The following is a 17,935-nucleotide window of genomic DNA, read 5'->3' as shown; positions in this document are numbered from 1 at the left end:
GTCACAGGATTAACTGGTACTGTGCGAGTAGAGAGGTGCCAGGAGAGAACATTTACTGAACTACTTGTACGTGGTTCTATCATTGACAGTAGCGAATTCCTTACAATGAAGGTTGCATCTTGCTAACACATTTCCTCTCAACTCTTCTCCTGCTTGTTAAGCATGTCTGTTTCAGTGATTAATCATCTGGAAGCTTGGATCAATGAGAAGCTGTGTCAATGTTCAACCTATCAACTTATCTGACTTGCTCCCGAGCCAGATAAAAGCCAATAATTTCTCAACTTGATTGAACATGCTCTGTCTGACATTCCCACACAAGTCGTCAAGTGGGACATCTTTTTGAGGCACCAACTGCAATACTGCATTCTCAACATTTGGGTGGCAAGAGCAGAAAGAAATGCTGACTGGTTCGAGTCACTGCCGTTGAAGCCAGGTAGTCCACTCTGCTTCATCACAAAGGAAATCGGAATGAGAAGACTCTGAATGCAGTAATAAAGTCCACCAGACTGCTAGGCAGTGCACCAAATGACTACGATTCAAAGTTTTGTCTAAGCATCCAGATATCCTTCAACAGTAAACACCAGGACCTTGATGCCCACTTAAAGCACCTTCTCAGCCTTCTGTATCCTCAGTTACATTCCCTTGTCCCATTTCACCAACCCACCCACCCACACCGCCGCTCCCCCCACCCCCCCACCATAGTATACATCTCTGCTGATTCTCTTTGCTCTTACGAAGGGACATCCAGACTCAATGTTGGCTCTATTCTCTCCCCACAAATGCTGTCTTACATTTGTTAAGAATCAGCAGTGAGTGGTGATTCAGTCCCAACTCCAGCTTGCCAATACAGGATTTGACATCTTCTTTCATTTTGTTTATTTGCCTGGTGCAATGGATTGCCTCCACTTGCTCAGAGATTAAAAGTTCCAACCACCTTTGATGAACTGTCGTAGACCACAGATGAATTGTTGTAGTCAGGTGCTCCCTGACTTGAGCTGGGAGATGGTTGACCCATGGGACACAACAGTCCCCCCCACTGTCAGAGACAACCCATAGTACCATAGATGGTATAGATAGTCAGTCAACAAAGGTGGGAGTCAAAAACTAGGAGGGCATAGATTTCAGGTGAGAGATACAAAAAGGTCCAGAGGGGCAATTATTTCACTCAGAGTGGTGGGTGTCTGGAATGATCTACCAGAGGCAGTAGGTGGGTACAATTTGGTCTTTTAAAAATCATTTAGACAGTTACATGGGCAAGATGGGTACAGAGGAATACGGCCAAATGCAGACAATTGGGACTAGATTAGTGGTCAAAACTGGGCAGCAGGGACAAGTTGGGCTGAAGAGCCTGTTCCTATGCTGTAAACTTCCATGACGGTGTTCTCTACACCAATCGAGTTGGGTTCAATCGTAACTATTATCTCCCAAGTTAACATTCTGCAGCAAATCTGGAGTGTCCCCTACAGGGCCTGGGCAAAATCTATGGAGACATTTGGCTACCTCTCAAGTTCACCAACTCAATCCAAAGGAACGCACAGTACTCCTGGTGTAAGTTTGGCTGCAGGAGTTGCCCAAAAGATGACACAGCCGTTGATTCATCTTTCGGCTTCACTAGAACTTCTGTACTACAAATCGCTGTGATTAATCTAGTACATAATTGGAAAGTTAGCATGCTTCCAATTTTCAGCAATGATAAAAAGTACCAAATGTTAAGTCTCTCATGATCAGTACCCAACTTTTCCATCAGCAAACCCCTAGCCTGTGCCTCCTTATGGCAGCCGAAAAAACTGAAAGCTTCACAGGAACTAAGAGGAGATCTGGCCTCTGTTCATAGGCACACATGCATGTGGACACACCCTGGCATTCATAAATCAAACTCCCATAAGTGGGTAAATAGTTCCACCGTCTTGTGGATACCTCAGAAGAGTGGAAGGCTAAAGAGAAAAAGTTACATTTTTGTTACGCAGTAGGTTCTCAAAGTGAACAAAAATGTGCCATTAACAAAATGTGCTCAATATTTTGACTGCTACATGGTAATCATTTTAGGACAACTAATGGGTTTGGGAAAAGGATTGCTAATGTTTTTAACTATTTTCAGTTTGTGTCTGAACAGACAGGTATCGGTGAAGAATGATTAATGACTACAATTTCATTGAAAAGTTAACAGAACAAAAATAGAAGATACAAACATTGTGTCATACAATATAAATATGAAACACAAAGGACTAATCCAGAAAATAGGATAGAATAAATTGTGTGTATGTTGGGCTTCAAAATTGTTTAACAATTATAAATTCAAATAATCTTTTATCTAATTAAAGATTAAAACTTATTCAGACCAACTGATGTACGAAAAAGATCATAAAATGGTTTATTGTAATTAAGTTAATATTTCTCACTTTAACAAACAAGATTATTGGAATGCTCCCCCTACAAAGTGGGCAACATATGTTCTAAATACATAATTTCCAATACAACTTCCTTGGAGATGCACACAGGTCCCTCAACAGAAACTGTTGCCCCGCTGCACATTATTAACACAAATTAATTTCAAGTATCATCAAACAGCGATTGAGAAAATCACACACAGCTACAATCAGGGCGATTCTGTACTTGTTAAACATATTTCTGACTGGCCAAAGCATTTAAAAAGACAGACTACTGCTCTGTAGCACCAGAATTATTATTGTATATAGAATCATAAAATGGTTATAGCATAGAAGGAAGGTATTCAGTCCACCATATCCACGTCAGCTCTAATGATGTGAAGCTGCCGGCGTTAGACTGGGGTAAACACAGTAAGAAATCTCACAACACCAGGTTGAAGTCCAACAGGTTTATTTGGTAGCAAACGCCACTAGCTTTCAGAGCGCTGCTCCTTCGTCAGGTGATGAAGAGGCAGTGCTCCGAAAGCTAGTGGCATTTGCTACCAAATAAACCTGCTGGACTTCAACCTGGTGTTGAGACTTCTTACTATGTCAGCTCTACACACAGCAACTCAGTTTGTCCCACTTCCTCACAAATAGTTATTCAGATCTCTTTCAAAAGCCCCATAATTAAATCTGCATCCATCACATTCCCTCAGAATAGGTCTTCTGGCCCATCATACCCACACTGGCTCGTTGCAAAAGCAATTTATCAAGTGCCACTCCTTCATCTCCTCAGAATCCAGCATATTCATTCTTTTCAGATAGCAATCCAATCCACTCACCAACAGCTCAGTTGAACCTGCCACCACCACAAACTCCAACAGCGCATTCCCAATCTTAAATCGCAAAAAGTATTTTTCATGTCTCCATTGCTCCTTTTGTCAATTAAATACGTGCGTTCTTGTTCTCAATCCTTTCATTAATGGGAACAATTTCTCCAGCTACAATGTTCAAACCCCCTCATTGTTTTAAATACTTACATCAAACCACCTTTCAATTTTCACTTATCCAAAGATAACACTCCCAACTTGGCTAATCTATATAATTAAGTTGCTTATCTTGTTAACTATTTTTGTTAATCATTTCTGCACTCTGTTTAATGCCTTCACATCGTCCACAGAACTGAATGCAATACTCAAGTCAAGGCCAAACCAGTCTTCCATACAAGTTGAATACAATTCCTTCCTTTTATACTTTATCAATATTTATAAGGCTGAGGATGCTGTATGCTTTATTAACCATGCTCTCAATCTGTCTTGCCACCTTCAATGATTTACAGAGAGATCCCTCTGGTCTCCACTCCCTTCAGAATTGTACCCTTTGTTTTGTATTGACTCTGTGCATTCATTGTACAGTAAAAAGTCTGACAACACCAGGTTTTAGTCCAACCTATTTATTTGATAATATACTCACAAGCTTTCGAGGGACACCCTCTTCGTCAGATGAATGGAGAGTTCTGGCCTCAGACAGAGCATATAAAGCACAGACAGTTTAGAGATTACTGATTAGAATGCGAATCTTTACACCTAACCTGCTGTTCAAGACCTGAAGTGGCTGATAATGTGAGTGGAAGGAGCACTGATCACAGTTTAAAGAGATGTGTATTGTCTCCAGACAGTACAGTAAGTGAGGTTTTGCAAACCCAGGCAAGTCACGGGGGTTACAGATAGTGCGACATGAACCCAAGATCCCTGTTGAGACCGTCCTCACGTGTGCGGAACTTGGCTATCAGTCTCTGTTCAGCGACTCTGCGCTGTCGTGTGTCATGAAGGCCGCCTTGGAGAATGCTTACCCGAAGGTCAGAGGCTGAATGCCCGTGACCACTGAAGTGTTCACCAACAGGAAGGGAACAGTCTTGCCTGGTGACTGTCGAGCGATGTTCATTCATCCATTGTCGTAGCGTCTGCATGGTCTCCCCAGTGTACCATGTGTTGTCAGACTTTTTACTGTGTTTACGCCAGTCCAACGCCGGCATACCCACATCATTCATTGTACCACAATGAATCATTTCACACTTCTCTACATTAATTTTGTTTTGCCACTGGCCTGTGCATTCCACCAATCTGTCTATGTCCTTTAGACGTTCTATACTATCCTCATCACAGTTTGCAACACTTCCACATTTTGATTCGTCCTCAAGCTTTGTGGCCTGCACACCTAGATCATTCTCACAGATTTGTAAGACCAAAGCAGAGCTCCACTACATACAGTCCACTGCATATTTTCCTCCAGTCCGAAAAACATTCATTCACCACCACTGTTTCCTGACACTCAGCCAAGTTGGTATCCACATTGCTACTGACCTTTTTATTCCATGAGTTACAATGTAGCCTACAGGTCTGTTGTGTGGTACCATGTTGAATGTTTTTATTAATTGCCATGGCCATCGCAACATCATTAACCTCCCCATTCTTAAAATAAAAGCATATTATTGTGGATGCTGGAAACAGAAAATGCTGGAAAAACTCAGCAGGTCCAGCATCAGCTGTGCAGAGGGAACAGAGTTTACGTTGAGTCCATATGATTCTTTCTCAGAGTTTGCTCCATAGATGCTGCCACTCCTGCTGAGTTTTTCCAGCATTTTGTTTTGTTCCTCATCAACCTTCTGTTGCATCATTAAGTTAGTTGAACACAATTTGCCTTTAAGAAATCCATGGTGGCTTTCCTTAATTAACTTGCATTTGTGCAAATACTGGCACAGTGGTTAACACTGCTGACTCAGTGCCAGGGGGCTGGATTCAATTCTACCCTCGGGTGACCGTGTTTGGAGTTGTACATTCTCACCATGTCTGCACGGTTTCCTCCGGATGCTCAGATTACTCCCACAGTCCAAAGGTGTGTAGGTTAGATGGACTAGCCACGTGTGGGTTTGTGGGCATAGGGTGTGGGAGGAGGCCTAGACAGGATACTCCGTCAGAGAGTCAATATAGACTCAATGAGCTGATTGGCCCATTCTGCACTATACAGATTCTCTGACATCTAACTCTGTGACAGACATTTTAAGAGCATTACAGTGGTTAATTTTGTACTCTAGGCATCTAGTTATAAACCCAATATCCCCTATGACTTATTAACCACTTTCTCCAACTACTGTCACATTCAACCATTTTATGCAAATACACTTCCAAGACCCTCTGCTCCTGCACCCACGTGACTCTGTATTCTTCCTTCCACTTAACACATGAAATTTCATCTGCCCACAATTCCTTATTCCACCAGCCGATGTCCTCTGCCTATTATTCGCCTCTCAGTTCACAATACTTTAGGTTTTGTCTCATCTGCAAGTCTAGAAATTGTGCCAATGCACACCCAAGTCGAGCTCATTACTGCAGATCAAAAAAAAAAGTTGTTCCAATACCAAGCACCAGGGAACTCAACTACATACCAGCCTCAGAGACAGCAAGAGCACTCGAGCGGAGGGAGGTGAGTGATGACAACGGAACAGCCAGAGAGAAAGAGAAGATCAAATGGAAGAATGCAGTGCAAAGATACTGGAAAGCCAGTGGCGTGGGATTGGAAGAAGAGTGGGTAGCTTAAGGAGGAGATGGAGAAGGGTAATCAACCAACATTTGGTGACCCCAAGTAAAACATTCCCATTTCAATTATATGACAAGTGAAACACAATGATAATTGTGTGTTGGGCTGCTGATGGCTTCATGCGACAGAAATTAAAAGAGAATGTATCTCCACAGGTAAATACATCAAAGTCAGAAACTGAACCATAATGTTCCACTGGTTATTACATATGCTTTGCAATTTGTTCTCCCAATTTGCAATTACAGATCACATCTTTGACATTCTGGGGCGTTAAGCTACCAGAGAATATAGTGGGAACAATGAAGTGCAAGGGTGTTTAGAATTTCTTCTTTGTCAGTCTTAAATTTTCCTACTTTAAAAAGCCCTTCTGGCATATTTAGTTACTCAATGCAATTATGACTGATCTCTGAAAAGAGAGAGAATCCTTGTTTTCTATACCGGATATGGTAAAAGGCAATCTGTATGGTGAATGTATGCCTACATTGCCTATTCTATTAACACAGAAATTGAGGAGTCATCTAAAGAAAATGAAATGGCATATCATGCATCACTGTAAAGAACTGTTTATTTGTTAGATCACTTGACATTAGTAATATCACTTCTATGTGCCACATTATCGAAACCTATGGCTAAGGCTGGTATTTTAGTTTGGTAATAAATACTTTACATACCCAGTTGGTCAATAATGCTGGAGACAAACCCAATGGGCTCCTTCGCTACCTCTTCAGGAAGAACAATATTTACTTCTTCAACTTTTGGGAGATCCTGGTTAAAAAATAAATACAATTTAAGTGCTTGATTTATTAACAACCATTGTTGATTAAAATAGGTAAATACACAGTAATTAATTTTCTACTGCTTCTTTAAACAGCTTGTTTTTTTTAAAACTCATCACATCTGTAACACTGCCATGATACTCAAATTCAAAACCCATGTCATTTACACTGGCTATACCTAAGACTTCAAAATCTTCTTCCAAGTTTCTATGCACCTTTTCATTGTTTTACACAGTCTTAAGAAGAGAGAAGTGTAATAATTCAAACACCAGGCTGCTAGATGCACAAAATTCAATTTGCAGTAACTGATCCAAGGAAACTAACAAAAGCATTAAAATCAGCATTCAACTCTTCTGTCCAAATTCTAGTCACTAGTTGGGCAGCCTCATCTCCAACTGGTCACCAGGAAAGTATATTGTAATGACCTTTGGCCTGGAAGCAGTACAGTAAAGAAAATTTGTAACTTATTTTCAAGGAATGTTTGAAATTAGTTTTAAGGTTGCATCAATTTTAAAGAGAAATTGAACTTTTCATGCATAATAAATACTGGCCAACGTGATTGGCAAGTCTAGACCTAGAAGCAGTACCAACAAGTTAGTAAAGATACAAACACCATGTGGCCAGGCACAAAGGAAAGCTGTAAGAAAAAGACAACTACAAACAAGACAGTGCCAAGGTGAAGGCAGTCAACATACCGATGCAGACGCAGAGAAAACAGACAAAGAGAAAGGCAGAGAATTCTCGTGAGAGTTCCTCTCACAGGAAGACATCTTCAACCTTTCTTTACAACAACCTGAGGTTCCTACCTGCTTCAAGAACCATCATCCCGGTACCTAAGAAAAACTGAGCAGCGTGCCTTAATGGCTATCGGTCGGTGGTCCTGACATCCATCATTGTGAAGTGTTTAGAAAGGCTAGTCATGGCACGAATCAATTCCAGCCTCCTGGACTACCTGAATCCACTAGAGAGTTCGCCTACCACCACAATAGATCCACACCAGGCACCATCTCCCTGCCCTGCATGCAACCCTGGAACACTCATAACAAAGACACCCATGTCAGCCTCCTACTTATTGACTACAGCTCCATCGTCACCACCATTACTCCCACGAAATTAATCTCCAGATTCTGTGGTTTGGGCCTCAGCACCTCCCTGTGATTAGATCCTGAACTTCCTAACTCAGTAAGGATAGGCAACAACACCTCCTTCACAATCACTCTCAACACCGGTGCCCCACAAGGTAGTGTTCTCAGCCCTCTACTATACTGCTTATACATCTATGACTGTGTAGCCAAATTCCCCTCCAATTTGATGTTCAAGTTTGCTGATGACCCTACCGTAGTGGCTCGGATCTCAAACAATGACGAGACAAAGTACAATAGTAGGAAGGACTATTACTTAAAGGGCGAAAAGCTGCAGCATGCTATGGTTCAGAGGGACCTGGAGGTCCTTGTGCATGAGTCGCAAAACCCAGCCTGCAGGTGGCCAGGAAGGCAAATGGGATGCTAGCCTTCATAGCGAGGGGGATTGAATATAAAAGTAGGGAGGTCTTGCTGCAACTGTACAGGGTACTGGTGAGGCCGCAGCTGGAATACTGTGTGCAGTTTTGGTCGCCGCACTTGCACAAGGATATTTTGGCCTTGGAGGGAGTGCAGAGGAGGTTCACTAGTCTGATACCAGAGTTGAGGGGGTTGGGCTATGAAGAGAGGCTGAATAGACTGGGTCTGTACTCGTTGGAGCTTAGAAGGATGAGGGGGGGATCTTATTGAGACATATAAGATGAAGAAGGGGATGGATAGGGTAGAGGTGGAGCGGTTCTTCCCGTTCAGAAGGGACAGCAGGACTAAAGGGCACAGCCTCAAGATATGGGGGGGGCAGTTTAGAACAGAGTTGAGGAGGAACTTCTTCACTCAAAGGGTGGTGAATTTCTGGAATTCTCTGCCCGTTGAAGTGGTGGAGGCTACCTCGTTAAATATATTTAAGACGCGGGTAGATAGGTTTTTGGTAGGCAAGGGAATTAAGGGTTATGGGGAGAAAGCAGGAAAGTGGAACTGAGCTACTTCAGGTCAGCCATGATCTTACTGAATGGCGGGGTAGGCTCAAGGGGCTAGATGGCCTACTCCTGCTCTTATTTCTTATGTTCTTGTGAGTGAGATAGAGAATCATGGTGAATTGGTGCTGCAACAATAATCTCTCTCTCAATGTCAACAGAACGAAGGAGACTGTCATTGACTTCGGGAAACATAAATGGAGAACATGGCCCCCATCTACATCAATGGGGGAAAGTAGAAGGGGTCAGGAGTTTCAATTTTTAGGTGTCAAGATCCCCCACGCCAACACTATAGTTAAGAAAGCCCACCAATACCTCAATTGTCTCAGAAGACTAAGGAAATTTGGCATGTCAGCTACAACTCTCACCAACTTTTACAGATGCACCATAGAAAGCATTCTTTATGGTTGTATCACAGCTTGGTAAGGCTCCTACTCCACCCAAGATTGCAAGGAACTACAAAAGGTCATGAATGTAGCCCAACCCATCATGCAAACCAGCCTCTCATCCTGTCTATACCTCCCGCTGCCTCGGCAAAGCAGCTAGCATAATTAAGAGCCCCACACACCCCAGACATTCTCACTTCCACCTTCTTCCGTCAGAAAAAAGGAGACAAAATTCTGAGGCCACGTAGCAACTTATGTTCGTTTATCACGAGACTCTTCCGTCCTGGATACAAAGGCAAACACCAACTGCTGTCCGATTCAAAAGTTCTTTATTCTTCTTACATATGCAAGCTGGCAAGCCTTTGCTACGTAACTTCCACACAGTGCTGGGAGTCAGGTAGCAAGGGTGCACTCAATAATAGGATAGACCCCCTTTATATAGTTTTACAATCCTCATAGACACATGTGGTCTGATGCAATACAGCTAATCACAAGACACCCTTTGCTCTAGTCAGGCTAACCATATCTAAGATCGTAATATGGTTATGTGGAAAGAAACTGTTAATGGGTAAGTTTGTTAATCACAGATGTCTTAAGCTTGTCACTTTGAAATCAACTCACAGCAGGCTAAAGTTATTTCTGCCTTTCATACCCCAAACTGCTGGTTTAGCAGGTTTTTGCAAAAGCTCGTGGTTGCATGTGATATTAACTCCTTAATCTCTCAAACTGACTCAAGAACAACTTCTTCCCTGCTGTCAGATTTTTGACTGGACTTACATCAAGTTAATCTTTCTTTACACCCCAGCTATGACCGTAACACTATATTCTGCACTGTCTCTATGAGAAGTATGCTTGTCTGTCTAGCATGCAAGAAACAATACCTTTCATGGTATGCGAATACATGTGACAATAATAAATCAAATCAAACGTCAGGTTTTTTTCTTCTGTTTGGCATAAAAGGAGGCAGCAACTCCTAGAAGCATTGTGCAAGCTGACTAAAAAAGATCTAAAGCCTGAAAGGGTGCACAAATTCCTTGAAGCATCTAAAGGATTGGACGTTTTCCTACAAATGGCCCGTGTTGTTTTAGATGGAATAGAAGGGGAAACAAAAGGGATGGGGAAGTTGCATTGCTGATTAGGGAGCACATCACAGCCATGTTGAGGGAGGACAAATCAGAGGGAGTTTGTATTGGGGTATTATGGATGGAGCGCAGGAATAGGAAAGGTGAAATCGCAATGTTGGGGGCTATATTATAGATTTCCTAACAGCCCGCTGGAAAGAAAGGAGCAGATGTGTAGTCAGATATTGGAACAATGTTAAAAAAAAACAAGGCAGTTTTGGTGGGTGACTTTAACTTGCCCCATATTGAGTGAGACTCCCTTAGAGCATGGGGGAGCCTTTGAAAGACCAGTTGATTGAAATGCAGGATAGGTATCTCTCTGCAAAAATAAAGGATAAAAATGGCAGGATTCGGGAACCATGGATGACAAAGGAAATTGTAAGCTCAGTCAAAAGGCAAGAGGAAGCATACAATAAGTCTAGGCAATTAAAAACTAACAAAGCCCTGGAGTATAGAGAAAATAGGAAGGATAATGCAGAATTAGGAGGGCTAATAGGGGGCAAGAAGAATCCCAAGGCTTTTTATGCACATATTAGGATCAAGAGGGCAAGCAAGAGAAAGAGTAGGCCCACTCAAGGACAATGGAGAGAAGTTATGTGTGGAGCCACAATAAGTAGGTGAGATCCTCAATGAGTACTTTGCATCAGTATTCATCAAGTGTCAACGTGGAGATCAGTGAGGTGTGTGAACGCGCTAGAGAATGCCAATATATCAAAGGAGGAAGTGTTGGGTATCCTAAATTGCATTAAGATAATCAAGTCCACGGGACTGGATGGGATCTATCCCAGGTTACTTTAGGAGGCAAGGGAAGAAATTGCTGCAGCTTTGACAGATATCTTCACATCCTTTTCGACTAGTGGCAAGATTCCAGAGAATTGGAGAGAAGGCAATGTCAAAGAAAGGAAAAAGGGATAATCCAGGAAATTATAGGCCAGTGAGCCCGACATCAGTGATGGGGTAAGCTTTTGGAGAAGATACTAAGGGGCATGATATATGCACATTTGGAATATATGTGCACATTTAGTGACATGGTTTTGTAGGGGATCTGGCATCCTCTAGTGCATTCACACACCTCCCTGACCTCCACATCCGTCATGTCCTTCACCTTGGTGAATACCAATACAAAGTGCTCATTAAGGATCTCACCTACTTCCTGTGGCTCCACACATAATATTTTTCCATTGTCCTTGAGTGGGCCTACTCTCTCTTGCTATCCTCTTGATCCTAATATATGTATAAAAAGCCTTGGGATTCTCCTTGCCCCAGGATCAGTGCTGGAACTTCTGTTGTATCGATAAATGATCTGGAGAAAAATGTGGGTGGTCTGATTTGTAAGTTTGCAGATGATACGAAGATTGGGAGTTAAGATACAACAAGATTATTTTGAAGGATAAAATTCAGGTGTGAATTGTACTGTAAGTGGCAGAACCGTTGGGAACATTAACAGAGAGGGAATTGGGTGTGCAGGTCCACAGTTCCCTAAAACTGGCAACACAGGTGGCCAAAGATGATTAAGAAGGCATATGGCATGCTTGCCTTCATCAGCTGGGACAGTGAGTATACGAATTGGGAAATCATACTGCAGCTGTGTAAAACCTTGGTTAGGCTGCATTTGGAGTACTGCATGCAGTTCTGGTCGTCACACTATCAGATAAATGTGGACGCTTTGGAGAGAGTGCAAGAGTGGTTCACCAGGATGTTGTCTGGTCTTGAAGGCCCTCTTAGGCCCCTCTCATTGTCTCTTTCCCTTTCCCCTCTGAAATGAGGAGAACAAACAAGGATTGTTTCTACTGGAAAGACAGAGGCTGAGGGGAGATCTGACAGAAGTCTACAAAATTATGAGGGGCACAGACAGGTGGATAGTCAGAGGCTTTTTCCCAGGCCGGAAGTGTCAATTACAAGAGGGCACAGGCTCGAGGTGAAAGAGGGAAAGGTTTGAGATGTCTGCGGGAAATTTTTCACGCAGAATGGTGGGTGCCTGAAACACACTGCCGGAGGTGGTGGTGGAAGCAGGCACATCATCATTTAAGTGGCATCTAGATAGGTACATGAATAGAGAGGGAATACAGGGATACAGTCCGTCTCAGGGCAGGAGGATGTTTTTTCCCCCAATTTAGTTAGGGCATCATGATTGGCATGGGCTTGGAGGGCCGAAGGGCCTGTTCCTGTGCTGTACTTTTCTTTGTGGCCAAACAAACTAAGGTATTGGTTGGCCAGCTACAAAAGTACTCATGAGAGCTATATAATCTGACCTGTGAGAGGGAAGATTACAGCAGTTAGCACTGCTGCCTCACAGAGCCAGGGACTCGAGTTCAATTCTGGCATTGAAGGACGGCGTGGAGTTTGACATTCTCCCTGTGTCTGCTTGGGTTTCCTCCAGGTGCTGCAGTTTTCTCTTACATCCAAGTATGTGTAGGTATGGGGGATTAGCAGGGTAAATGGGGATAAGGTGGAGAGTGGCTCAGGATAAGGCACTCAAGGAGTAGGTGCAAACTCGATGTGCCAATGGTCTCCTTCAGCACTCAAGGGATTCTATGATAGGGGCTCAGAGCTTTGCTGATTTTAGGTATACCGTTAGGTGTACCCATGAAGGTCTGGGGTGGAACCTGTTGTCAAACAATTACACTGCATGAATATGAGACAACATATTATGGAACAGTAGTGTTACATTTGTGGATAGTGATGCAAATGCTTTGTCTCATTGACTGTTTACAACAAAAGCTTTTTTTTTGGAATTATGATTTGCCTGTTAACTCGTGTTCAATTTGTGTTGGTTCCAATTTCTGTTCAGGTGAAAGTGAAACTTTGTTGGTAATTTCTTCACATGGGGGATAATTCTGTCAAATTTGTTTTACAGCCCCTGTACGGGGAATATTATGAAAAATCACACACCTAAAAGGTTCAATCTATTTCCCTTTCTACAAATGCTGAATGACCTGTTGAGTACTTCAGCATTTTCTAGCATCCAGATTTTTTTTGCTTTAGTTTGTTGTTTTCAGTGAGTTTGTTGGGGTTAGTCAGTCAGAACTGACCCACCAAGGCAGCATGAAGGGTAGTGTCAGTGCATACTCTCCACCCACATCGCCCTTATCCCGCCTACTTCGTCCTGGCTCACCCCTGGGAAAAACACTTTCCTCATTCACTTACAGCAGCACTTTCCAAATGATAATGGTCTAACCTTTGGTCTTCCACTAACCATAACATTTCTGCAGAAGATGTACTCAACCACATTGGCTGCAATGCACTAGCTTCCATTGGAGTACTTCCTTTCAATTTGGACACTTGTCCTAGTGTGGCCCTCATTTCCACTCCTTTAGTCCAGGTGTCACAGACTTCAATGGAAATGGTGGACAACTGGCTTAGCATTCACTGCGAAACCTGGCTGGATTACAAAGCATTAATATTTTTTCACAATTCCAGAATCAGCCTAGAATGCAAAGGTAATGTGATGTAATGTAATGTAATGTAATGTGAGGAAGGGTGTCATAGTCTGCAGGGAGACTTAGATAGGTTGCAGAGCTGGGCCGAGAGGTGGCGGATGGAATTTAATGCGGAGAAGTGTGAGGTAATTCACTTTGGTAGGAGCAACAGATGTGTCGAGTATAGGGCTAACGGGAGGACTTTGAATAGTGTGGATGAACAGAGGGATCTAGGTGTGTGTGTACATAGATCCCTGAAAGTTGGGAATCAAGTAGATAAGGTTGTTAAGAAGGCGTATGGTGTCTTGGCGTTTATTGGTAGGGGGATTGAATTTAGGAGTCGCAGTGTAATGTTGCAACTGTACACTACTCTAGTGCGGCCGCACTTGGAGTACTGTGTGCAGTTCTGGTCCCCGCATTACAAGAAGGATGTGGAGGCGTTGGAGAGGGTGCAGAGGAGGTTTACTAGGATGTTGCCTGGTATGGTGGGGAGGTCCTATGAGGAGAGACTGAGGGATTTAGGGTTGTTTTCGTTGGAAAGAAGGCGGCTAAGAGGGGATCTTATTGAAACATATAAGATGATTAGAGGTTTAGATAGGGTGGATAGTGATAGCCTTTTTCCTCGGATGGAGAAAGCTAGCACGAGGGGGCATGGCTTTAAATTAAGGGGGGGTAGCTACAGGACGGATGTCAGGGGTAGGTTCTTTACCCAGCGGGTGGTGAGGGATTGGAATGCCCTGCCTGCTGCAGTTGTAAATGCGTCTAGTTTGGGGGCGTTTAAGAGATCTCTGGATAGGTTTATGGACGAAAAGGGATTGGTATAGGCTAGTGGGTCATTGTTTTTGTAACTGGTCGGCGCAACATCGTGGGCCGAAGGGCCTGTTCTGCGCTGTAATGTTCTATGTTCTATGTTCTATGTAACTTCCGTGGCCTTTTCTCCATTGCAAATGGTTCTCTTAAACCCTCTCATTCTCTCTTTCCCCTTCACCTCTGACAATAGTGAGGAATTAATGGACTTCTTTGTCACTAAAGGAAACATTTAAAGGCAAGGAGGTTGAGAAGCAAGTGTGGAATACAAGGAAAGTAAACAAACTTAAACAAGGAGTAAGGAGGGCTAAAAATGGTCACGAAAAGTCATCAGACAGCAGGATTAAGGAAAATCCAAAGGCTTTTTATACATATATAAAGAGCAAGTGGGTAACCAGGGAGAGGGCTGGCCCACTCAAGGACAAGGGAGGGAATTTATACACGGAGCTGGAGGAAATGGGCAAGGTATTCAAGGAGTACTTTACATCAGTATTCACCAAAGAGAAGGACTTGGTGGATGATGAATCTGGGAAAGAGAGTATTAGATAGTTTGGGTCATGTTGAGATCAAAATGCAGGAGGTATTGGGGTTGTTGAGAAGCATTAAGATAGACAAGTCCCCTGGGCCTGATGGGATATACGCCAGAATACTGAGAGGCATGGGAGGGACTTGCTCAGGCCTTGAGAGAAATCTCTGTTTCCTCACTGGCTACAGAGGAGGTCAGAGAATTGGAGAATAGTCAATGTCGTTCCTTTGTTTAAGAAGGGTAGCAAGGGTAATCCAGGAAATTATAAGATGGTGAGTGTTACATTAGTGGTAGTGAAATTATTGGACAGGATTCTTCAAGACAGGATTTACTCCCAGTTGGAAATAAGTAGGCGTATTAACAAGAGGCAACATAACTTTGTGAAGGGGAGGTTGTGTCTCACAAACGTGATTGAGTTTTTCAAGGAGGTGACGAAAGCGAATGATGAGGGTAGGGTAGTGGATGTTGTCTACATGAACTTCAGTAAGGCCACTGACATGAGAAGACTTTGGCAGATAGGATCAAGGAAAATCCTAAAGCTTTCTACAGGTATGTCAAGAATAGAAGATTGGATAGGGCAAGATTAGGGCCAGTCAGAGACAGCAGTGGGAAGTTGTGCGTGGAGCCTGAAGAGATAGGGGAGGCACTGAATGAGTATTTTGTGTCAGCATTCACGCAGGAAAAAGTCAGTGTAGTCGAGGAGAATACTGCGATACCAGGGTGTAGACTAGACAGGATTGAGGTACATAAAGAATTGCCAACACCACCTCCTTAAGAGTGTGAAAATAGATAAGTTCCCTGGGCCGGATGGGATTTACCCTAGGATTCTCTGGGAGGCTAGGGAGGTGATTGCAGAGCCTTTGGCTTTGATCTTTATGTCGTCATTGGCTTCAGGTATAGTGCCGGAAGACTGGAGGATAGCAAATGTTGTCCCCTTGTTCAAGGAGGGGAGTAGAGACCATCCTGGGAATTATAGACCAGTGAGCCTTACTTCTGCTGTGGGCAAAGTTTTGGAAGCAATTATAAGGGATAGGATTTATAATCATCTAGAGGGAAATAAATTGATTAGGGATAGTCAACATGGTTTTGTGAAGGGTAGGTCATGCCTCACAAACCTTAGAGTTTTTTGAAAAGGTGACCAAAGAGGTGGATAAGGGTAAGGCAGTTGACGTGGTGTATATGGATTTTAGCAAAGTATTTAATAAGGTTCCCCATGGTAGGCTATTGCAGAAAATGCAGATACATGGGATTGAGGGTGATTTAGCAGTTTGGATCAGGAATTGGCTAGCTGATAGAAGACAGAGGGTGGTGGTCGATGGGAAATATTCAACCTGGAGTTCAGTTACAAGTGGTGTACCTCAAGGACCTGTTTTGGGGCCACTGCTGTTCGTCATTTATATAAATGACCTAGATGAGGGTGTAGAAGGATGGATTAGTAAATTTGCTGACGACACCAAAGTTGGAGGAGTTGTAGACAGTGAGGATGGATGTTACAGTTTGCAGAGGGACATAGACAAGCTGCAGAGCTGGGCCGAGAGGTGGCAGATGGAGTTTAATATGGAAAATTGAGAGATGATTCACTTTGGTAAGAATAACAGGAGTACAGAATATAGGGCTAATGGAAGGACTCTTAGTAGTGTTGACAAGCAGAGAGATCTCGGGGTACATGTGCATAGCTCCCTGAAAGTTGGCACCCAGGTTGATAAGGTTGTTAAGAAGGCGTACGGTGTGTTAGCTTTTATTGGTAGAGGGATTGAATTTCGGAGCCGTGAGATCATGTTACGACTGTACGAAACTCTGGTGCGGCCGCACTTGGAGTACTGCGTACAGTTCTGGTCGCCGCATTATAAGAAAGATGTGGAGGCATTGGAAAGGGTGCAGAGAGGTTTACCAGGATGTTGCCTGGTATAGTGGGAAGGTCTTATGAGGAAAGGCTGAGGGACTTGAGGTTATTTTCATTGGAGAGAAGAAGGTTACGAGGTGACCTGATTGAGGCATACAAGATGATCAAAGGATTGGATAGGGCGGACAGTGAGAGCCTTTTACCTCGGATGGTGATGGCTAACACAAAGGGACATAGCTTTAAATTAAGGGGTGGTAATTATAGGACAGATGTCAGAGGTAGGTTCTTTACTCAGAGGGTAGTACGGTTGTGGAATGCCCTGCCTGCAGCAGTTGTGGACTCGCCAACTTTGAGGGCGTTCAAATGGTCAGTGGATAGGCATATGGATAACATTGGAACAGTTTAAGTTAGAGGGTCATTAGATTGGTTCCACTGGTCGGCGCAACATCGAGGGCCAAAGGGCCTGTACTGCGCTGTAATGTTCTATGACATATCCCTCATGGCATGTACAGGTGAAGTTGCACAGGATCAGAGATGAGCTGGCAAGATGGATACAGGATTGACTCGGTCATAGAAAACAGTGGGTAGCAGTGGATGGGCGCATTTCTGAATGGAGGACTGTGACTCGTGGCACAGGGATCAATGCTGGGATCTTTGCTTTTTCTTATTTATATTGTGTGTATGTGTGTATATATATATATACACACATACACATACACACACACACACACACACACACACACACACATATATATAACAACGATTTGGAGGAAAATGTAACTGATTTGATTAGTAAGTTTGTGGACGACACCAAGATTGGTGGGACTGCAGACAGTGAGGAGGACTGTCATAGGATACAGCAGGATAGAGATCAGTTGGACGCTTGGGTGGAGAGATAGCAGATGGAATTTTGGATAAATGTGAGGTAATGCATTTTAGAAACTCTAATACAGGTAGGAAATATACAATTAGTAGCAGACTCCTAAGAATATTGATAGGCAAAGGGATCTGGGTATACTGTACACAGATCACTGAAAGTGG

The 17,935-nt window shown here is 43.2% G+C and overlaps 1 protein-coding gene across 2 annotated transcripts in view; it reads right to left on the bottom strand.

Moving 5' to 3' along the window:
* The window catches only part of naf1 (nuclear assembly factor 1 homolog (S. cerevisiae)), a 195,620-nt gene that overhangs the window by 105,906 nt on the left and 71,779 nt on the right, over positions 1 to 17,935 (bottom strand). For both annotated transcript variants that reach the window (XM_080193425.1, XM_080193431.1), the window contains one exon: positions 6,638 to 6,731. In XM_080193425.1, the coding sequence (XP_080049551.1) occupies positions 6,638 to 6,731 (94 nt within the window). The remainder of the gene's footprint in view (positions 1 to 6,637; positions 6,732 to 17,935) is intronic.

The sequence above is a fragment of the Carcharhinus amblyrhynchos genome, chromosome 1 (genome assembly GCF_965287045.1).
Source record: "Carcharhinus amblyrhynchos chromosome 1, sCarAmb.v2.hapA, whole genome shotgun sequence".
NCBI classification, from domain to species: Eukaryota; Metazoa; Chordata; class Chondrichthyes; order Carcharhiniformes; family Carcharhinidae; genus Carcharhinus; species Carcharhinus amblyrhynchos.
Note: the sequence above shows the minus strand (reverse complement) of the source record. Positions and strands in the feature narration are given on the sequence as shown.